This window comes from Cyprinodon tularosa, unplaced genomic scaffold, assembly GCF_016077235.1.
Source record: "Cyprinodon tularosa strain WSP-4 unplaced genomic scaffold, ASM1607723v1 ctg449, whole genome shotgun sequence".
NCBI lineage: Eukaryota > Metazoa > Chordata > Actinopteri > Cyprinodontiformes > Cyprinodontidae > Cyprinodon > Cyprinodon tularosa.
Window position 1 is genome coordinate 284,295 of NW_024039173.1, and position 24,171 is coordinate 308,465.

Here is a 24,171-nt window from a genome sequence, read left to right on the forward strand (position 1 = left end):
GCCAAGCTGGCCTCCCCGGCCTCCTCGCCGACCTCGGCCCCAGACCTGGATCCAGACCCGGACCCTGAGCCCGGTGAGCGTCTGGCTCACGAGGAGCAGTATGTGAGCGTGGGGGAGTGCAGCCAGCTTGATGCACGTCTGGCGCCACCTGCCTGCAGGGACGCTGAAACTATCACAGGTGCAGTATTTACTACCTTACATTTTAATATTTCAATACAGATTAAAAACATGTCAAATGACTTAGCAATAACAGGCTATGGATTATATTCCGTAAAGGTTTAAAAACGATCCACTGGACTTGGTTTCCAAGTTTTGAAGACGTTTTGTTTCCCCTCCAGGAAGCTTTCTCAATTCAAATGTCTGGATCCGCAGTGAGTTTGAGGCTCAGCTATGGATTATATCTAGTTATTATGCTTACTTTTGCATTAAAATACAAGTCAAATCCAGGTAGAGATAAAGACAGATGTCTGTAAATATAAATGCAAAGTTGCTTTTAAATGAATAGTGGACAATTTTCGCAAACTTTTGAAAAGACTCACCCTTTCCACTTAAAAAAAAGATGCACATGCACACCCCTGTACCTGCTGCAGAGAGGGAACGCCTATTAAACGCGTGCAATGCATGCACAAGCCTATTTCTCCCCGTGCACGCTCTGTTTAAAAGTTGCTGTTCTCATTGCTCAAGCTTACTTTCCAACAGAAGATTTGCAATTTTTCCACTATGTCAGACTCACCACCGGTAAGTGAAAATGGGGATGAGAGCATAGGACGGCCTTATGTAAACATATCACCAGAATGATTGACAATTAGGAGGACCACTTATTTTGATGATCCACCTGGAGAAAGAGCGTCCTCCACTATACCTTTATGTGTTTAATAGATACCTTTTGAATAAAGGGTTTCAAAAATAAAGATCTTTAAATATACACTGACACAGCAGACGTTCTACAGCTCTCAAAGGGATGGTTTGTATTTTTGAAATATTTCCATTATCTGTAGTAAAAAGACTGCATTAAATTTGTAGAGAATTAAACAAATATGAGATCAGAGGAAGGCTAACAGTTAGCTAAAAGGAGGGAGCCGTTTTTGCAACATATATATTTGAAATATATTGCTTACAGTAAACAACTCAAAATAAATTTTTTTGCTTTAAATTATCTTTTTTCATGTTGTTTCCTTTGATGTTTCTCATCATCAGACCACATTTTACGATGAGACAAAGACCCTGGGAGTTGATGAAGGTCTTTAATGATGGTTTTATTTATTGAGTGGAAAAGTTATCTAAACCAATCTGCTGTGAAAAAGTAATTACCCATCTAAAACTGATCGTTAAAGCCAGAGTTCATTTAATTCAGCTTCGCTGGAGGGCTTGGACATGTTTAAGGTCAGATACTGGATTTAAGTCCTGGCTCTAAATATGCCGGGCTTTAATTTGGTTTGTTTATTTAAGCATTCAGGGATGAAACTGCTGATGAACGTTGGATCATTGTGCTGCTGTGAGTTTAAACTGAATATCAACAAGCCGTCGTGGTCCTTAAAGAGCACACCGCCCCCAGATCATCACACTCCCACTACCATGTTTTATTATTGGTAATATATATAATATAATATATATATATATATATATATATATATATATATATATATATATATATATATATATATATATATATAATATATATAATATATATAATAATTACCTTTTAAATAATGGATCCAGCCAGCAGCAGAATATTTTCCCAGAAGTCTTTGGGATCAGTTTCTGTGAAAGATGAGCTATCTTTATGTCCAACAGTGCTTTAAAGGTCATTATTGCCCAGACTATCCTTACATCATAAACACCAATCCTCATTATTTCTTATTCTCCTCTGAAGGTAATGTTGAATTTGAAAGGAAAACAATAAAAGGTAATTCAACAAGGGAGGCAGATAGATTCTTACATAGCGCCTGGTTGGTTTGGGTTTTATTCCTTTAAATATTTGGCCTTCTCATTACTAAACATCCTTTTGTATTTCCTTACTTCCTCCTGGCCTTATATTTACATTACACTCACAAAAATATTTCACCCAAATTTTATGATCCATTATATTACATAACAAATTCCCATTTCCTTTTTTACTTAATTTTAACACAAAACTATTAAATTTACCTTACATGAGCCATGCTGCTTTGTGCAATAAATCTTATTTATGTGAAATACATAATTATCTGTTTCATGAAACTTGGTATAATTAAACAATGCTTACTCAAAATGTATATTTATTTGATTTCTTTTTGATTTATTTGCTTGTATTGCATAATAATTGGGTTATCTTTATGTTATGCGATGAGAAACTCTTCGATGGTGTCTCATTTCTCACTTCTCATGCCCTGTTTTGTGTCCTCTGGTTTCTTCAGATGTCTGCAACAGCACCGACCTGCCAGAGTTTGAGATCATCAGTCTTCTGGAGGAGCAGCTGCCGGTTTACCGTCTGCGGGCCGACACCGTCTACGGCTACGACAACGATGACTGGCTCCACACTCCTCTGGTGGCCCCAGACGCCAGGCTCGACCTGACCACCGAGCAGATCGAAGAGACGCTCAAATACTTCTGTAAGTCCCACTGGTGCACAGCCGAGCGCAGGGCAGCGTGTACCGAGGTCACGTAGAAATCTGCGAATGCTCAAATGAGGCACTGTCAGCTACACAAAGATTTTATAAATCCTGAACATAAAGTGTCTTTTGAAATCTGACATTTGTGGGGAATTATGATCTTAAATTCATGGGCGGTTCTAGACAGGGGTAAACCACTCATCTCTATTTAATCACTGGATCGCTGATAGACCAAAAAATCATCAGCCGCCATCTTGGCGCGCTCCACTTTCAGAGTTATGCGCCATAAAAATGCCTGTAATGTAATATAATTACCATTACAATGTTATCAATACATGTATATTACATGTATATACATAATTAATTTAGTACTTTTGGTACATCTGACTACAGTATTATTCTCCTCATTAAATGCACTAATTTTGTTGTGATGGATTTGTATAACATGTTATATTAAATGATTTATAGGTTTCTTGGACTTCATAATGACTATGCAATGTGATGTGCCTTTTTTATGACAGTAATCTATTGATGCTATGAAACAGCAAGTGTGTGTCCAAGTGATGAATTGATCTTTATTTCAAAAGTCTTAAGCCCCCCCTGAACATGAGAAAATCATCGCTGTTCGATGATCGACCTGTCTAACTAGGGAGTACCAATATGGCGGCTGGTGACTTCACAGTAAGGTGTAATACCAAAGGGCTATCAGCAATCCAGTGGATAAATAGAGATCAGTGGGGCAGACACACAAACACACTGCTTAAATTACCTAACATGACTGTTCGTCTTGTAAAGCTGATTTCTATATAACATCCTTTCAGATCTTTACTTTTTACCATGCAATCAAGCTCGCCCTTCTGACTCGTAACAGTAAATAGCTTGTCCTTGCAGAGCTTTAATGAAAGTTGCGACACATAAGCTGCACAGATGTTTTAACAATAAAAGAAGTTACATTGGTTTACAGAGAAGCATCATTTGCAGAAGCTCTTTGATGTAAAATAATGCTTGCTAATGAAATAAATTGTTTAATTATCCTACTAAACAACCCCACATGTCTTTGTTTCAGTGAAATAAATATTTTTCTTTCTTATTAGCAGCCAAAGCCTTCCTCATTATAACAGATAGTAGCAAACTCCATCCACAAGGTGTTGCTATATCTTCTCTCCTACCTCCAGTCATGGTGCGTCCTGTTATGAGCCAGTTTGGGGTTGTTGATCAATTAACTGAGCCTCTTCTTCATCGTTTAAAGTTGTTCGATCTGTAAGGTGGTGAATGAATGAAAAGGAATCTATTTCAGACAATTTTTGACAAACGAAAATAAATAAATAAACTTCAAAAAATATTTCAAACAACCAAATACACATAAAAATAGAATGGTTAACATCAAACCAAACTCCAATTTCCAAACAAACCAAATTCACCTGAACATAAATAGAAACCAAACCGTCCACCAAATAAACCTGTCCATCAATTAATAGAAATTGTGTAAAAAGGGTTTGGAAGAAGTAAAACTTATTTTTCATACCCCCTACCCCTCTGAATGCACTTAACCCTTTATAGGGCATTCAGTGAAAGACTTTAAACATCTAAATTTCAAGTAAACAGTACACTGCAAAAAAACCCTGAAACCTAAGTAAGTCAGTTTTTCTTACAATAAGTGCATTTTTTCTTGAACTAAGCAGGTAAGTGAGGTACTTTGCAAATGGAATAAGAAAATTTACATCTAAAATAAAGAAAAAAAATGCAGTCTCCTATTTAAAGTGCATAATATCAAATAATCTGATTTTAAAGATAAAAATGCGCCTTCAACTGGGAGATTTTCTTATTTACCTACTCAAATTAAGGGTAAATACACTTGTTTTAAGAAATTTTCACAAATTTCTGGATAATTTTTGTAGTGTGTTATTGGAACAAAACCTTATTACCTTTGTAACGTTAAAAAAATATGTATATTTTGATGGCATAAATGAACGTCAATGTAATAACAAGAAACGCCAACTTGCCCGTATATATTATGAAAAATAACAAAAGTGCTTCTATAAGAAATTCATGAAAAACACTGAGAGTAAAAGAAATGGAACTCCATTTGTAAGGGGGATGCAAGTGATCAAAAATGGTAACTTGCCCTATAAAGGGTTAAATTAACTTAAAGTGAAGTTAAACTGGAGTTTGAAAAGATTAGAAAAACATCTCAGCAAGTTTATCTTGACATTTTGATCTACTGCTTTAGTTATGTAAAAATAAAACTTTTCAGGTTTTACAATTATTTTCCAACTAGAAAAAGAAATGTGGCCTGCCTGGTGTCTTTATTAAACACTGGACAAACTGCTGCATACAGCTGTGCGCCGCCTCATATGTGTTCAGCATTTTGTGTGTTGACCAACCGAAATTTGTAAAATTAATATGTATAATTCAAATATGATTCTATAAAATGTCTGTTAAATGCATTTATTTGCATTGTGCAAAACTGAGTCCAATGATAACTTAAAATCAGAAAAACAATAATATTATTTATTACAGTGATAAAAGACTAATTGAGATAAAAGCTTCCAAGACTTTACTGCAAAATTACTTTTCAGTATCAAACCAGATTTGAGATGCAGGCTGACAAAATAACGACAGTTGGCAATAAACAAATATCTTTGATTATATGCAGCTAAGAATCTATACAGTATTTAGCTAAATTTAAAGCATTATAATAAATAAAATCTAGTGATTGTTCAAAAACAATCTGGATCTGTGCAGCAGATCGACTCTCCAATAATTAGATGATAAAAAGTAATGCTTGTTCAAAAATATGCTTTGATCAAGTATCTGGGTTTTGTATGAGCAAAGCGGCATAAATAATTAGTTAATCAATCCTTGTAATGAACGTCAATGAGGATAGTTATTCTTATCTATATCCCAACACAAATAAAAAGGGGTATTTTTTCTTTTACTTAGCTATTATCCACTTTTTAGTGGTCTATTGCATAAAAATCCCAAATCAGGACAGTAGCATGTCTGAAGAAGTTCCAGCAGTGTGAATACTTCCTACCAGGGAGTGTAGGAAAGCTGTGGGAGACCTACGCTGCAGCCCACCTCTGTTTAACCCCAGCGCACGGCAACGATTCCTGCCATCTCTCCACCTCCCTCACATTCGCTCTCATCCATGCGGGCGGAGGTTGATCGGGTTTCTGAGGCCAGAGTGGCTCCTAAGCTAAGAGAATCAGAGGGCTGGAAAGTGAACAGAATGAGATTTTAGAGCCTTTGGTTGGATTTAAAGTCACAGGAATGGAAGACTTGGAAAGCAAGAGTGGGATAGAGGGACGGGTTAGGGAGGAATGGGAAGTGAAGGGCTGCTACTGCAAGGAAGATAAGGAAGGTAAAGTGTGTTTCTGTAATTCTATTTGTATTTTGGGTCTTTAACCTGCAGGACGTTATGCAGGATGAGGTTTTTTTAACTTCTCTTTTTACTTATTTGACTTGGAGATCTACTGGAAGTTGTGGTTTTGATCTGTTGTGACCCCAGGTTATGTGACAGTGCATGTTTTATTCCAGGTCAGCTTAAACTACTAAAGAAGTAAAGTTAAAATATATAAGAAATATGTATATTAAAAAGATGTGCGCTGTTTTTATTACCAGCAGTATTACAGAGGCTTAGGATAATGCATTCAATAACTGTTCAGGATGTTATCGACCCTCAGCTCATAGGTCGATAGGATGAGACGCCCCGGGGCAGCAGAGCCAACACCGTGCACCATGGAAAACAGCTCCATCTTCTCTAGCTTTGAATCCCATCCATGTAACAGCTGACGGATGGAGCTGCAGCCCATACGTGACGCATCAGTGCGTTCGTTTATTACGTAAACAGGCTGCATATGGACTAGCTCTCACGTACCCGGGTGTTACTGTAGGTGGAGAGAGGAGATGTTCCTGAAGTTAGCCGATTATCTCCTTTCCCTTCTCCTTCTGTCTCTCCTGGTTGATCCACGCATGTTTGCAGCTGTTTTCACGCTGCTTTGTGTTTCCACAGTGCTATGCGCAGACAGAGTGGGCCAAATGACGAAGACCTACAATGACATTGACGCCGTCACACGTCTGCTGGAGGAGGTAAGACTGCGTGTGTTTGTTCTGCACTTTCAAAGTTATTTTGAAAGCAACCAGAGATTCATACCCACCATAAAAAACTTTCTTTTTTTCTGTTTGACATCTGATGAAATTTTCTCCATTTCCCTCAGTTTTAACATAATTGTTATCTAAATATGTTAAATGCAAAGGAAATTACCTTTTAAATAGCTGTATTCTTGACTCAAACATTTTCTCCACAAGCTTTCAACAATAGTTAGCTTTGTTCTTCCTCATTGATCCGGTTTAGAGTCCACCTAATTAACACATATCTGTTCAAATCAGCCCTTAAATTTGCTTTTTATTAGAGATTTGTGTTTTCCAATCTAATAATTTGACATATGGCCACCTATTTTCAGCTAAGCTTTAATCTATTAATCTATGGTTCCATATTTTTATAATAATATGTTCTTCTGATAGAGGGGCGTCTATTTTATTAAGTGCATCAGTCTGACGCTCTGCAGTGTGATGCTTCACACCCAAACGCGCTCGTCTGTGAATGTTTAAACAGAGAAATGCAGCTCTGGAAATTATTTCCAAGGATAAATTGGTGCTAATCCAAAACTATGGTATCATTTTCTTTTATTTTCCTATATTTCCATTATGTTTTTAAACATAACAATTAATTATATCGCAGGTTTCCAAAACTGTTTTAAAAGCACAAATATCATAGCTTATGTACAACTGCTGATTTGGTAAAAGTTAAAAATATATATCTATCTTAATACTCCAACAGTAAATAAATAGAAAAATTTTGACAACGTTATTGACGAATGAGATGGACCAATCCCGATACAGATTATTATGACATCTGTCTAACTGATCCACGCTAGGCACTGCTTTTCAGACCGATTCTTGACACTGATGTTGCTTTTTCTTCCTTCATTTCAATTGAAAAAAAAAGTTTAACAAAACTTGGTTTGAACAAAAAAAAATAAATTAACGAACAAATTAAACAAAACATAAAGGATGAATAGAAATTGAAGGCATGAAAATACATGCGCTTTACGTCATCGCTAAACATGGCTGCTGAATGCACGACAAACCAGAGACACATCCATCAAAAATAAAACGATTTATTTAGATTTTATTTATTCGTTTATTTGTCTTGGACAGTACACATCATTTCTGTAAATGTGTCAGTATTAGCTGGAGAAATGATCTTACATTAAGTGTATTTACCCTTTAATTTGAGTAGGTAAATGAGATAGCTTGCCAATTGGATGAGATTTTAAATGTAAATTCTCTCGTTGGCGAAATGTCTCACTTTCCTCTTCAATTCAAGAAAAAAATGCACTTACTTTAAGAAACAATGTCTTATGTAGATAAAAAATTTTTGCAGTGTATGTAGCTAGTTTTCAACTGTTATCCCTGAGCAAGTTGTATAATGCCAACAACAATTAAAGATTAAACATCCATCCGTCCATTTTCTTCCGCTTACACTTTCGGTGCCTTTGTCCGGCAATCTGCGGGCGAGAGGCGGGGTACACCCTGGACAGTTCACCAGTCTATCACAGCGCAACACAGAGACAAACAGAACAAACAACCATTCACACACACACTCACACCTAAGGAAAATTTAGGGAAGCCAATTAGCCTAACAGTCATGTTTTTGGACTATGGGAGGAAGCCAGAGAACCCACGCATGCACAGTGAGAACATGCAAACATGCACACTGCAAAAAATATAAATGTATTTTTTTTTCTTAAAATAAGTGATTTCTTTCTTGAATCGAGGAGGTGAGACACTTTGCCAATAGAACAAGACAATTTACTTAAAAAAAAAACAACTGTATTGTCTTATTTCAAGTGCATATTATCTAATTATCTTATTTTAAGAGTAAAAATACTAATACTAATACTAATAAATAATTTTATTCACCTGCTCAAATTACGGATAAAAACAATTAATTTAAGAAGTTTTTACTTATTTCTAGATAGTTTTTACAGTGCAGAAAGACCCCAGGAATCGAACCTGGAACCTTCTCACTGCAAGGCAGCAGCTCTTCCCACTCCACCACTCTGCAGCCCTAAATCAAACATAGAAAAAGAAAAAAATGTTGCATACTTCATACTTATAAAGGCAGGTCATACAGTTCAAACAGAGACATTAGCATAAATATGTACTGATATTTACAAAGTCATGCACCAGGAGATTGGTAAGGTCTAATGAGCACATTGTTGGTTTGATATTAACTAGTTTTTTAACTGAGTTCTGGGTTTGGTAAAGGTGGAGGATTCTCTGATAATGAGAGGGATGCTGTTTCAGATGTTACAGCCCCTGATTGAAAGAACAATCTGGCCAAAAGTTGTCCGTCTGAAGGGGACTTCAGTCTCCCCTAACTAAAGACCAGTGATGGGACTAACGGCGTTGAAACTAACGGCGTTACTAACGCCGTTACCTTGTTTTAGTAATGAGTAATCTAACTAATTACTTTGACTGTAACTATAACGCAGTTACCATTGCAGACACCCCGTTACTGCGCGTTACTCAGGTCGCACAATGAACCTTTTTTCATGATGGGACTCGTGCGCAGCTGCGTGAAGCTGACACCCCACCCACGTCAAAAAACTCTGCAAATAGACTGAATGGTTAGTGCAACGTTAGTGCAGATTTGTGCAGAAAAAAATATTGTTTGTGCTACTTTTGTTTAAGAGATATTAAAGATAATTTTTTAGGTCATCCAGAGGTGCGCGCCTTGTCATGAGAGAGGGGAGGATGAGATTCCGTCTGTCAGTTGAATAGGTGGGTGTTTCTGCTGGTGGGTGTTAACGTACAGCACACACAGAGAGATGGAGAGTGAGGATGACTCCAGCAGCAAAACAGCGTTTTCCACATGGAAATACCGGTGTTACGTCGCGCTGCGTTTCCCCATCACATACGGTTTCCTCTGCATCTCCACACAGCGCAGGCGGCAAGAGTCACCGCGCAAGCGACAGGAAACGCGCATGCTCGCTAAAGGCGCGCAACAGTCGCCCTGTGCTCGCGCCACAGGAGAACTATGGAGAGCGTGAACGATCAAATGAAAGGGAGAAATCTGGATGGATGGATGGATGGATGGATAGATGGATGGATGGATGGATGGATGGATGATGGATGGATGGATGGATGGATGGATGGATGGATGGATGGATGGATGGATGGATGGATGGATGGATGGATGGATGGATGGATGCTCTGCCTTCTCAACCTACTGTATTTTTTATTTTAAACATTATTTGATGGCCTTTGTGGCAGGGATGGAGATCCATATTTTATGTCACACACAGAGTATACATCTAGATAGATAGATGGATAGATAGATGTTGCAGTATCTATAACAACCCAAACACACAGGATTTCAGAATGAGACATCCCCAGTTATTAATTTCATATACTCACCAGATCTGAATGTCCTGTTAAAAACCTTCCCATGGCGTTCCCCCCTGATGTCATTTACGTTGAGTTGCAATAAATGCTAAACTCTCTGCAGGTTCTTGTCTTTGTCGTCCGCTCTATTCAGCTGGCTTTGGAAACACACGGCGAGAAGGTGGGGGCTGGGTGGTGAGGGTTACGGGGGCGAGAAACGCAAAAGTAACGCAATAGTTACTTTTACTAGTAACTAGTTACTTTTATTGTGGAGTAACTCAGTTAGTAACTCAGTTACTTTTTGGGAGAAGTAACAAGTAACTATAACTAATTACTTTTTCAAAGTAACGTGCCCAACACTGCTAAAGACTGAGTGGCTTTGCCAGTAGAGGATTTCAGTTTTACGAATTCCCTTAACTGTGGTGGTCCATTGAGTACTTTATAAACCATGCAAGTAAATTTAAGGTATTTCAAATTCTTAAAGTTGAGGAGAGTGTGAGTCTCAATAATGCGACAGCGGTGATACAAAACAGTTTTTTTATAAAAAATCTTAAAACCTTTGTTTGGCTTTATTCATTTAATAAATTATTTAGTCTGATCTAATGTAAATCAGTGAGATTGAAATAAATATGTATTTTTTTGTGTATTTCAGATTAAAGAATAAAAAAACTGCCTTGTTGTACTTAATGTTCCTGCTTTCCGTCTAACAGAAAGAGAGAGACCTGGAATTGGCTGCGAAGATCGGCCAGTCTCTGCTCAAGAAGAACCGAACTCTGACAGAACAGAACGACTACCTGGAGGAACAAGTGGGGCAAATCACAGAGGAGGTTGGACCGAACACTCGCCGGTTCTGATCACCTGTGATGGTGTTGGATCAAGTTGCTTTAGGAACATTTTTCTCCTCCAACAGGTGGCCCAGCTTCACCATGAGCTGAACCTGAAGGACGAGCTGCTGCAGTTTTACACCAACGCGGTTGAGGAGTGTGAGGATGAGTCCACCGCTTCCCCCACGTAAGCATCCACTGTAGTGGTACTTCAGAGATAACATACTTTCATAGATATATGCAGGAAAAATGATTAAAGAATTTTTGCATTTGTACTTTCTTTTTAATTAAAGACTTAATCTGACTGAAGAAAGATGAGTAGGAAGAGAAAGATAAAAAGGGGCGAGATAGAGGGATATCTATGGATTCATGTTTGTTTGATATTTCCTCCAAAGGGTTAAGAAGAGCAAAGCAGAATCAGCTTCCGGAGTCTTTCTTAGCGACACTCTTCAGATGAAACTCAAAGAGCTGGAAGAGGAAAACCTGTCGCTCCGCTCAGAGGTGCAGCATAAAGCCCGCTAATAACAGAACGGACATGTCAGATAAGCATCTCAACGCTGTATTCTGTGCAGGCCAGCCATCTGAAATCAGAGACGGAAACCTATGAGGAAAAGGAGCAGCAGCTTGTCAGTGACTGCGTTAAAGAACTCCGTAAGTTTCCTTCCTCTAGTCTAGTGTTTTATTTCCAGGTCTCTTTGCTCTGCAGCACCCTGATCGTCTCTGTCTTCCGATAAACTCCCAGGGCTATCCAGTCTGCAGATCTCTGCCATTGCTGAGGAGCTGGCAAGGAAAACCGAGGATGCTTCCCGTCAGCAGGAGGAGATCACACACCTCCTCTCTCAGATCGTAGATCTACAGAAGAAGGCTAAATCTGTGAGTGCACCTCTTCTGATCTAAATATTGGAATCCTGTCTTGTTAAGCTTGACCTTCATGTGTGTGTGCAGCTGGCAGTGGAAAATGAGGAGCTCTCTCAGCACCTAATAGCAGCAAAGGATGCCCAGAGGCAGCTTACAGCAGAGGTAACTTTCAGTGTTTCTTTCGCTAATCATACTTTTGTAACCGGAGAGAAATCTAAATCTGAGAACCATAACTCAACAGCTGCAGGAGCTGGAGGAGAAATACTCTGAGTGCATCGAGATGCTGCATGAAGCTCAGGAGGAGCTGAAGAACCTGAGGAACAGGAACTACCCAGCAGGAACGCCCCGACGCTATCACCCGCTGGGGCTCTATCCAATGGTGAGGAGGTGAAGGCCTGTGGATGAGCGGGTGTCTCCAGGTTCAATCTGTTTCTTATGGTGTCGTCATCTTTTCAGGATTCTCTGGCAGCAGAGATCGAAGGAACGATGAGGAAGGAGTTGAGTTTGGACGATCCAGAGTGCGAGGAACAGAAGTACGTATGACTTTAGCACCTCCCACCATTTATGCCAGAGCTTCAGAGAACAGACGGGTACTCTGGTGTTTGCAGGATCCACCGGAGGCGAGTGTTTGAGACGGTGAAGAGCGTAAACCAAACGGTCCGTCAGCGCTCGCTGACTCCCACCAACTCCAACATCCCAGGATCCAACCAGTCGCTGTCCACGCGGACGTCACCCCAGTCCAGCGGGCTCTCCACCCCTCGCTCCAACATGTTTGGTGGAGACATTGGTCTTGCCTTTGACAACCGGACTCAGAGCATCCTCATGGAGACGGCATCCAATCAGGACAGGTGGGTGGGAGCTGGTTTAAGAAGGAAGCGCAGGCAGAACTGGAGGTTGTGCTTCATGTGTCTTTGTTTCTGTCAGCAGCTTGGAATGCAGAGAGAAGAAGGCAAGCGGGGCTGAGGACCTGCGGCTGGCCCTGCGCCGCCTGTCTCTGCGCCGCCAAAACAACCTGAGCGAGAGGCGCTTCTTTGAAGAGGAGAGAGAGCGCCGGCGGGCTGGGGTGCATGGAGCCCTCGACCACGAGAACCTGCTGACACCCTCGGACAGCATCATGTCGCTGGGAAACCTCCACCTGTGGGCCTCCCGGGGGCCTTACCTCCCAGACAAGCTCCAGATCGTCAAGCCGCTTGAAGGTGAGGAGGGAAGAGAGCGCGGAGTCAGCTGCAAAACGGCCAGGAGCTGGGAAGGCGACCGCCACCGGGGGGTTTTCACCAAGAAAGGGAGCAAGTGGGGATGGGGGGCAGATGGGGAGAAGAGATGCGAGGGCCGGCATGGCCGAATGCTAGAGGGGGAGAGGGTGTGGGGGTGGGCAAGGAGGACTATAGCAGGGGTAGAGAGAGAGAGAGGAAGAAGATGGGCGAGGGATCGAGCCGGCGGGAGGAAGAGGAGGAGTGCAAAGGAGAAGAAGGAGAGTCCGATGCCGCTGACGCTCTTCAACTCCTTCTGGTCTCTAATGCATCACCACAAATATGGCAGCTACTACAAAGAGCCGCAGCCCAGAGGGTGGCTGTAGACACAATAGGGGCGGCATAGCTCAGATTTCATTCTTCTTCTGCTGTTTTTAATCAACAGCTGTTGTTTATTGCTTACAGCAACACTTTATTATTGACCTTTTAATTCAGCATCATTCAACCTTAGAGCTGCCTGATTTAGATCTTTGCTGCCCTCTGCTGGAGAAAAAATGTGGCAACAACTTTAGACCGAGTTTATTCTGATATTATTTAAACACCACTGCATGTTTCATGGAGTCACATCCCAGCTGCTCCACATTGCCATTATTATTGGTTGGATAGAGGTTTGTATTTACACATTATGGGCCTGAGCAGCATGTTTAAGTCTTTCTTTTCTGCAAGACACAGATTTAATGAATCTTAAAAACACATTTTGAGTCAAAGTTGTACATAAATAGTATATAAGTACATAGAAGCATAGCTCAGTAATTCTAAATTGTAAGAATTGCTTAAATAATTAGCAACAATCTGGCAAAGGTGAGATTTGTTTCCTTAATTAGAGCAAACCAAATATATGTATAATTAAATACATGAGCACCTTTAACTCTCCAATAACCTTCGTCTGGTTTTCTTGTATTTCCGTGTTCGCTCTGTCATTTTTCATCTGTTCTTGCTTGTGTTTTTGTTAAATAAACCTATTGTCTGAGTCTACTTTCCGCTTCCGTTTCATTTCATTTCATTTTTTTTAATCATTTATCTGCTTCTCATTCTGTTCATTTTTCATCTTTCTAATGCTGAATGTTGCCCTATTTGCTTTCTCTTCACGCCTTGCTGTTATCATCATAACAAGCATTGTTTATATGATCCTATCATTAAATACATAAGTATTTTGGGTTGTTTTTGATGATTTTATGGGAGACTAGAGAACATCAAATCAGCCAGCAAGATCTAATAACCTTGTTTTCTATAAATCTTTGTGCTCTAGTTCTGTTTTAAACACCAGGTCTTAAATATCTAATAAATCCTGCACACGATAAATCTCACTGCAGCACCAAAAAGTTACAGTAGAAGACTTTTATGATCGATTCCTACTCAATCAAAACACGTTTGCTTGATCTAATTGAGGCATCTGCAACTTCTTCACTCTAAAGAGCCATTCTTTACATTCAGTTGACCTAAACTAACCTTGTTTAGAATACAATTTGTTTAAAAATGAAAACTTTTACAGGAAATTTAACATCATATTTAAGAGCTATCATTTTATTGTAACACTAATGTTTAAACATAAAGGAAAAGCAAACTTCCACAAAAAAACACTTTGTTTTCTAACCTTATGACAGGAAAAATATCAAAAAATATGTATCATTGTTATTTTTACTTTCTTTTTTCCTGAAAATTCAATTTAATTGTGCCATTAGAGAAAAAAGATACTTAATTTGCTATATCTACTTAATATATAAAATGTTTTAGCAAAAGCTATCTGGAGCCATTGTGAAAAGTCCAAAGAGCTTCATACAGTTCTGGAACAGCAGACCCCTGATCTAATTAAGTGTCCAATGGTATTTATCCAGACTTTCTTTAAGTCTTGCGTCATCCGTGTCTGTCCACCAGGCTCGGCCATCTTGCACCAGTGGCAGCAGCTAGCGCAGCCTCACCTGGGTGTGATCCTGGACGCCAGGCCGGGGGTCGTGCCAAAGGGCTACCGGCCCCTGGAACTGGAGCTGGAACAGGTATGTGTGTGAATGAGTGGTAGGAAAATATTTTTCCACCTGAGTTTAGATCTTCATTCAGATTCACCATGATTCCCTTCACTGCTTGTCTCCTTAATGTTTTGCTTGCTAGCCTGTCGCTCTAGGGAAATGTGGTAGTCAGTTTGTAGGTGTGCCAGTATTTCGGTTTTTAGATGATAGACTGAACATCAGGACATTTAAATCTTTAATTTCCTCTTATCAATTTGGTCCTCATGATACCAAACATTGGGTGACTAATGAGTATTAAAAGGTTAAAGTGGCATTAAAGTTTCATTTTAAATCACTGTATTTAATTGTCACAATGTTTAAAAAAGTAGAAAATGAAATTATTTGTTGAAAAACCCAACTGTTTTACGAATTCTTGTTTGGACTCTCCTGTCACCTCAGGTGTACCCTTGGGGCGGTATTGAGGAGGAAGATCCAGGAGAGCAATACTTCCAGAATCTGCCCACCTCCCCATCCACTGCTTCACCGGCTGTGCCCCTCGTCTCCTCAACAGGGGAAGCCAACATCAGACAGCCTCCAGGAAGCATGGGCCCTCCCTCTCCACCTTCTCCCTCCCCGTCACCACATCTTAGCAACACGGATGCACTGGGTGAGGATAAACAATACAATGATGGGAAGGATGAGAATTAGATGAACGTTGGCTTAGCCGATGTAAATTACTCTTCTTTTTTCCTTAGTTGATGCAGCCAATCTGACAACAGCCAACTGGTTTTAACAGTAAAATTCCCACAGTTTAGGACTAAGGTTAGGATAAATGAAAAGTCATATAGTGTCCAGCTCTTTCAGCCAGGGGCGGATGTAGGAAATTTGGGGCCCTAGGCAAAGACAGGCATGGGGCCCTCTGAATTAAGAAGACAACACATAAAGCAAACCCATTATACAGATACAGAAGTTTTAATAGAATAGACATACATAATTTGTTCTATGTTTGTCCCTCTCTTCTTGTCCCTTTTCTTGTTGATTTCCTCTCCATGTTTTGTGCTCAGCTGACTTTTCATTCTGTCTCAAAAGGAATGACATTTTTTTTCCCCAAGCACTAAGCTTACAACTGATTGCTGCTTCCTGTGTTTCCAAAAAGGCGACGGCAAAAGAGAATAAAACAGTCCTTCTTTTCACTGTAGACAAGCCTTGATCTGCTTATCTGCTCTCCAGTTTTCATTTGGATGAAATAATAATAGCTGCATGAATCATGACAGCAGACAAGATAGAGGAAAGCAGGAGGCAGGGTTACCAATCTACTTGCTCTAGAGTGCAGAGTTCTGTGCTTTTTTGTATGTTGTCGCCAAAGTCTCCAGCAGCAGAAAAAATTTCCTAGATTTGGCGCTAGGCGCTTTTTGAAATAAAAGCACTAGAGGGGTCTGAAAAATCTCTAAGTATAGTGACAAAACTGCTAAGTTGGCAACAACGCTCTTCTCACCGTTTGTTTTCAAATGTTTTGCTGCTGTCTGTTTGGACCTTTCTGAACTTGTGCAGCAAATGGACTGATTCAATGTGGTGGACACTGAAGGGGGGGAAAAGAAACACTTCATGTTATAAGCGTTCTGATGGCATTTTAGCTAAATTAATGTGCACAAATAAGAAATAGTTGTATTAACTATACATATAAATAGAATTTTATGGGGCCCCAGGAACTTGGGGCCCTAGGCAACTGCCTAGTATTGCCTAATGGTAAATCCCCCCTGCTTTCAGCACAGCATAAACAGAGAAGGCAAAACCAATATGGCAGAGAAAGCTTATTTGAGTTTCACCTTCTATGTTGATTGCTCTTAAAATTTGCTCCGGCTCTTACTCTAAATGTCACAGATACAAAAGTGGTAAAGAAAATTGACAAGTAACAACTCCAACCCCTTTATCAGTTTTATCTGTGGTGTTGGATGCAGGGTTTGCCCTGCAACCAGAGGGTTGTCGGTTAAAGCCTCGGCTCCGCCTTTCAGATTTTTTTTGTCCTTGGCCAAGAAACTTCGACAGAGCCTCGCTTCTTATTGTGACCCCAAGGAAAATTGTAGCTACAATGTAGTTTGCTACATTGTGTGAATGGTTGAATGACAGAATGACTGAATGTAGTGTAAATCGCTTTGGTAAAGCCTACTGACTTGAAAAAGCAGTATATAAGTACAGGCCATTAACCATTTAGGGATATGCTAAACAGGTATTTTGACTATAACAGATGTATATTTAATGATTTACCACCATAAGTCCAAGCATTAAGAATGTAAAGGTTGCCATATCTTCATTAGTGCAAACAGAGCCTTTGCACAGTGTAGCATGGGATTAAATGTCAATGAGCTATCGGTAATGTGGTTAGATATTTGTTTTCCATTAACATTAATTTCCTTAGAATGCATGGACTCTCTAACATTCTCCAATATTTTTTAAATAGGTCCAAATAAGCTTTCTGGCTTAAACTGGTGATAAACAATGTTTGCTGACAGATATGAGACGCAAGAGCTACTTCTATATAAGCTAGGCATCTGTGTGTGCTGTTAAATGCAAGGTATAAGTGTAAGAATGCGATGATATAATGAAAAGAAACTGAAAGTAGTGCAGGAGGTTTAGAAAGATATTAATTACATTTAATGCGATGAAAATGAAAGATATTCCCATGTTTTGTTTTTGCTATCATGTGCATTGCACTCCAGTCTGTATGTGAATATTAAGGACGATAATCCTCTTGGCTAAGTTTAATAGTTTCACCTGAAAAAGGTTTAGCAATCAGTGAAGTGAACAAAAAGAAAAACAGTTTATATCTTTATTCTGGAGTCTAAAACTGAGCTTGTTGTCTGTGTTTGTGGGACTTTCAGCTGCATACTATCCAGGAAAATGCATGGCTCACACCAGCTCTACTTACACCTTTACAACATGCCGCATCCTCCATCCAACAGACGAGCAGACACGGGTCACACCCAGGTAAGATCCTCCACTGATGTTACAGTCCATATAAGTCATGCCCAAATTATTTATTTACACTACTACCACAATGAGACCAATTTTCATTTCATCTAGAATTTTTTTTTTCTAAAATACAATAACAACACATTAGCCGTTTTGGTTTACTTTTTTTTTTTTATGAGAAATCCAAGACGTCACCTGGTCTGGGCATTCCCGGGTCTAGACACATATTATTCTCATCAAGATCTTTTTCTCTCTCTGGAATTAAGAAATTAACTGAGCCGCCCTGAGATATTAAATAATGTTAAGTTTAGTCATTTGGTGAAATGACCAGATCAAAGAGGAGTTTCTGAGGAAGTGTCACTCATTGGCACTGATCCTATTTAGAGTTGTGAGAAGAAAGTTCACATATTTAAGGAAGCAGGAAGATCTACAGTAATAAATAATAATCTGCAGCAGATTTAGTCTAACTTTAGGATCTTCCACCTCATTAGAGTTTGTTTAAAACTTTATTTCATTTCAACCAAAGAAATCCTTATATCCAAATTAATATTTCATTATCTTACTATCTATTTGTATTTTAAGACCCTGATGAAAAGGTACATAGACCTTTTTGAAATATTTCTATTTTGTAATTCCTCTTTTTCTACCCGTCAAATTATGATGTTTTTTATATTGTCATTTAAAAGATTAACAATATATATATATAGTTTTTTGAAGCACTAGTGGCTTGATTTTTGGACAGTAGGCTTACAGGAAAGGGGGAGATACACTCAGCAAAGGACCACAGACCGGATTCAAACCCGGGTCACATGTACATGGGTAATGCGCGCTAACAACTGTACCACAAGCACGTCCCAATTCACTATATCTTTAGGTCAACTTTACCACTGTCAAAAACTGTCATTATAATAAAGTTTTTGATATGGTGAAAAAATTGAAGTGAGTGTACTGACAATGATTTAACATGAAACCTTTTTGTTAATCAACAGTTATTAATTCTATATGTTTCTTTATAGAAGGCCTCTGTAAATGTTGCCTCAGTATAGATAAAAGGAGTAAAAAAAACTATATTATTAATTTCTGAATATTTATTTCATCAGACATTTTTTTCTAGAAAGTAAATATGAAGAAACTACAGGATTCAAATCAAACCTAAAAGTTTAATTTAGCTCTTATATATAGGTTTTATTGGTCGATATTTTTATTTTATTTTTTATAGAACCAGCAGAGATTTAAAATAGCTTTCACCTCTGCTCTTTGTTTTATTTAAGAGTTTTCCAGAGCTTTTTTTTATAATGTGTTGATCTGATATTTACAAATGTTGTCTCTAGATGTTTATATACAGCGGACTTTACATATTGCAGTATTTGGCTTCAAACAAAGTACCAGAATACTCAAGGATGCTTCAATAAAATGGCTTTTTTCCCAGTTCAATTCCCAGAGATCCCACGGACTGTGGACTCAGCCTCCAATGTTCTCAGGTCCAGGAAACGCACCTGGAAAAGTCCCAATTCATTTATTCCCTCCTCAATAATGAGTTAAAAGATCTTTGTTTGCATTTCTCCTTTATTATGTCAAGCAGCTTCTTTAGTGATGAGCTTCAAGTTCCCCATCACTCTAATATTTAGCTTCCTCTGTAGATTTCTATCAGATGAAGATCATAAACCTGGCTGGGCCAGAGCTTAACATTGCCTCCAACCAGCAGAAAAAGTGTTTAATACAAGCCTTTGCACCTAAATTGCCAGATCATATGAATAATTTGGGCTCGACTGAATAGGATTATCTTTCCTTTTGTGCCTCTGCTAAATTTGATTTAAATAAAGCATGATAAATTTGTGCTTTTCTGCTAATCTGTTCATAATGTCCTTCTGTGATCAGTCTGATTATCCAGAAAATGCTCCCTGTCTCATTTAAACGATTTATCCTCCTAATGAATTCGTTAAATCAATATGTTTTATAGCATTTAAACACATTCTGAGGCCTCATGTATTTATGCTGATTTGTTTTATGCCCATAATAGGGATTCAATCTTTGGACTCTTCAGCTGCAGTGTGGGCTCTAAAATGGCACTTAAATAGTGGCTCTTTAAAGTGTTTTTAATTTATCTTAATCTTTATTGCTCTTGTTTTTACTCCTGCCAGTCTAAACCCTGTTCCTGCGTCCTCCTCCTGTGTGATGACCAGCAGTCAGTGGGGTACGCCTGCTGCTACTCCCTGCACGCCTCGCAGGCTCAGTCTCAGACCCTCGGAATCATCGACCAACCTCAGGCAAGGCAGCACATGATCCTGTCTTAAAACACCTGTACAGTGGAGCGAAAACGTATTTATCAAGCCTCTGATCATGAAGGTTCTAAACGTCTGTGATTTTTATAGGTTCACTTCAGCTATGAGAGACAAAAACGGAAAAGAAGAAAATCATGGTGGAAAATAAGCACCTGGTCAAAAACAATAGTTGAACTCGTTACTCTGCATCTTAAAATCAGAGAGGTCAAACATTTCCAGATCTCCTCCAGAGCATTGATGTTTTGGAGCTGTTGTTAGGCAACAGGAACTTTCAAACCTCTCCACAAATGTTGTGTTTTATATGCTTTTTATGGAGCCACTCCTTCATTCTGTGTCTTTGGGATCATTGTGATCATTGTACAGCCGTGTTTCATCTTTAATGTTCTTGCTGATGGAAAAGAGGTTTTAATTAAAGGTACAGTGGAGGATGTTCTTTCTCCAGGTCGATCATCAAAATAAGTGCGCCTCCTAATTGTCAATCATTCTGGTGATATGTTTACATAGGGCCGTCCTATGTGCTCGTCCCTATTTTCACTTACCGGTGGTGAGTCTGACATAGTGGAAAAATTGCAAATCTTCTTTTGGTAAGTGAGCTTGTATGAGCGATGCAAACAAGCGTGCACGAGGAGAAATGGACTCCTGCATGCTCTTACATGTGTTTAATAGGTGTTCCCTCTTAGGAGCGGGTACAGGGTTGTGCGTTTGCATGTTTTTTTTTTTAAGTTGAGAGGGTGGGTCTTTCCAAAAATCCTCCGCTGTACCTTTAAAATCAGGAAATCTCCGGCTTTACAGGACCTGAGTCCCTCTGAGCGTAGTGCGTGACTGATGGTAGCCTTCGTTCCTTTGCTCCCAGCTCTCTGCAGGTCTTGTATTTTCTTCAGGTTGCTCCCACAGTTGATTTATTCACACCAACCTGCTTCCTGTTATAGAGTCAGTCTTTCCAATGGGTCCAGGTGTATAGTGTTCTTCCTGGTGTCCTTTGATAGCTCTTTGGCCATGAGTGAGTTCGGAGTCTGACTGTTGAGGTTGTGGAAAGGTGTATTTAACACAGACGTCTTCTTTAAAGGACAGAAGAGCTTCTTAAAAAAATGTTTCATACCTGTAATGGCCAGGTGTCTCGCTTGTTTGTAGGTGACCACCTTACTTTCCACCATAATTTAGAAATAAATTCTTTAAAAATCCCACAATGTGATCTGATATTTTTCTCATTTTGTCTTTCATAGCGGAAGTGTACCTACGCTAAAAATTACTGACGTCTTTCGTCTTTCTTACTAGAAGAGCTAGCGCAGTCAGTGGCTGATTAAACACTGAAAATGTTATATTAAAAGAGAGTTAGACAATTTATAGCAAAATCTAGAAGATGTGGTGTGTGTTTGGTTTTCCGACTGCGCTACTCTGATACCCATCAATAAAATCCCGTCCAACCAATGGCTAAAGAAATGACAATAATCTTAGTTTAAATTTATCTGTAGAGCGTTCTCAGAGAATATCTTTTAAAGAAAACCTAGTGATACACAATATTATCAGCATGTTATCGCTACCGGCCAAGATTAGCATTAAAAATAAATATTGGACATCAGCTGTTCCACTAATATAATTCAATTATGTGTGATGGTAATAATTCAGTGTTAAGAGGGATGGATTTTTTTTTAGCATAGTCGATTAAGCTCTTTAATAAATGTCGGTAATAGGAAGGACACCTGTAAAGATTTCTGTCATTGTTTGGTTCTTGTCTGTGTAGAGATGGAACACGCACCACCAGCACTTCCCTGGGGTTAGTGCGCCTCCTCCAGGAGAGAGGGATCTCTGCAGCCATGTATCACCAGAGCCAGGGGCCTGAGTACAGTCAAGGTTCTGGAGGAGTTCTGTTCAGCACTTCCATTGCACCAAATAGAGAATCCAATGCAGAACCGCTGCGCCCCATGACTCCTCCAAATTCCCCGACAAGGCCAGGAGCCTCAGCTGCTATAACCTCTGAGGGCTTTGACTTCAAGAGCCCGTCTTATGATAACTTTCTAGCCTCCAAACCGGCCCGCTCCATCCTGAAGGAAGTAACGGGAACAAGAGGCAGGCAAAGAGCGAGGGACTGCGAATGCCAGACGGACGTCAGCGTGGCTGTCCACAACCTCAACCTGCTGGACAAGGTGAAGCGGCTGGGGGTGGCTGGAGGCAGGGCAGTGAGCCCAAGCCCCCTCCTGGGATCTCTTGGAGGTCTGCGCAGGTCTGGTTCTCCGTTTGGGCCGGATGGAATAAGAAGAAACCGAAGTTATCCGGCCATGGTCGGAGCCAGTATGGCCATGAAAGCACCGGGACCCCAGGAGTAGTCTGGACCGCTGCTGGTTGTGAGAGGAACAGGACTGACTGCAGAGCGGTCACAAGCAACACACCGACACCGTCAGTTTAAAAATCCCCTCTGCAGTTCTACTTGAATCATATCTGCACTGTAATACTTATTAAAAAGTCGACTGATGCCTAAAATAACTAAAATAACTAAAATAGGATTAATGCATATAGTCTTTCAGCCATGAAAATATGAGCAGTTATACTTTATGTCACTGAACATCAAGAAACTCTCTTAGAGGTTTTAAGGAGCTAAACAAACCTCTTTTCAAAAGGTTTTGAATGTTTTCTCAGAATCATCAGGAACTTTTCATTATTTATTTTTTTTCACAGTATTTAAATTGAAGGGAAACGTCAGATTTTTGATGTGGGGGTTCTGGTCAGAGGTTATGACCAGTAAATGTCATGCTTTAGAAACAAATAATTTGTTTGTAATTTCTCCTGTATTAAATATACAAAATAAAAGGAAATTGGATTTTTTTTTCAAAATCTCAAGCAGAACCTACTTTATAAGTTAAGAGATCAAACGGCTTTTTGGAGCAGAACCACGATTCACAGCACTTGCTGCTTAAGCAAAGAATGGATTAATTTAGTAAGCCTTTAACTCAGGCATCCCCAAACTCGGTCCTCGAGGCCCCCTGTCCTGCAGGTTTTAGAGGTTTCCTTGTTCCAGCACAGCTGATTTTAATTGAAAGCTGATTAACAGGCTCCAGCTCTACTGCAATCATTAAAATCAGCTGTGCTAAAGCAGGGAAACCTCTAAAACCTGCAGGACAGCGGCCCTCGAGGACCGAGTTTGGGGATGCCTGCTTTAACTCATCAGTAAGCAATGTTGACTTCCAGGCTGCAGAAGGAAATCCACTTGGATTCTAAAGTCTCGACTATCAATGCTTCAGGATTTACCTCAGATAGGCAACAAAGCATCAGGATGAAGGTCTTGGTCTACCTAGACCAGGCATCCCCAAACTCGGTCCTCGAGGGCCGCTGTCCTGCAGGTTTTAGAGGTTTCCCTGCTTTAGCACAGCTGATTATCATGATTGCAGTAGAGCTGGAGCCTGTTAATCAGCTTTCAATTAAAATCAGCTGTGCTGGAACAAGGAAACCTCTAAAACCTGCAGGACAGCGGCCCTCGAGGACCGAGTTTGGGGATGCCTGACCTAGACCTTTAGCTGGGATTTTGCAAAGGAAATAATCAATAGCAAAGTAGTTTCTTATACATGCAATCTCGTGTGGATTTGTATGTCAAACTGTAAATGATTCATGCTATTGCCCAGGGTTTAAACATAAGCAGGATTTATGTTTCATACATCATCTCATGAGAAACACCTAGAACGTAGCATCCCTGGAGCAAGAGAGGCTGCTTTGAGGATATGCCGAGTCATTCTTAAAAATTTCTTAGCTCTTTTAATAGATTATATAAATTATAGATAAAGCACTGATGGCTTGTAAGTGCAAGATCAAGAGCAATATAGGGATTCCTGGCATTTTAAAGCACCTTAAGAATAAAACTTTGTTGGATATTAGCGGAATATAAGATGTTTTGTGCTTTTTACAGTGGCATGAAAGTGTTTTCTACAATAAAAATGTATTTTGTTGCCACACTTAAATGTTTCTTATTATCAAAAAATGGCTAATATCAGAAAAAGCCAACTTGGTAA

The 24,171-nt window shown here is 39.6% G+C and overlaps 1 protein-coding gene across 2 annotated transcripts; it reads left to right on the forward strand.

Annotated features, from left to right (window-relative positions):
• On the forward strand, positions 1 to 22,997 carry LOC119793291 (trafficking kinesin-binding protein 1-like). 2 transcript variants are annotated; one of them, XM_038300391.1, is made up of 18 exons: positions 1 to 178; positions 2,397 to 2,591; positions 6,607 to 6,683; positions 10,757 to 10,873; positions 10,957 to 11,057; positions 11,266 to 11,371; positions 11,443 to 11,521; positions 11,613 to 11,743; positions 11,816 to 11,890; positions 11,970 to 12,107; positions 12,185 to 12,261; positions 12,337 to 12,576; positions 12,656 to 12,924; positions 14,854 to 14,972; positions 15,381 to 15,588; positions 17,801 to 17,906; positions 20,033 to 20,158; positions 21,915 to 22,997. In XM_038300391.1, exons 3-18 carry the CDS (start codon positions 6,633 to 6,635, stop codon positions 22,495 to 22,497), a joined length of 2,526 nt encoding a protein of 841 aa, XP_038156319.1. In that variant the 5' UTR covers positions 1 to 178; positions 2,397 to 2,591; positions 6,607 to 6,632; the 3' UTR covers positions 22,498 to 22,997. The 2 variants fall into 2 exon arrangements, with proteins under 2 accessions (XP_038156319.1, XP_038156318.1); XM_038300390.1 differs by lacking the exons at positions 1 to 178; positions 2,397 to 2,591 and adding an exon at positions 5,732 to 5,955.
• The last annotated feature ends 1,174 nt before the right edge of the window (positions 22,998 to 24,171 follow it).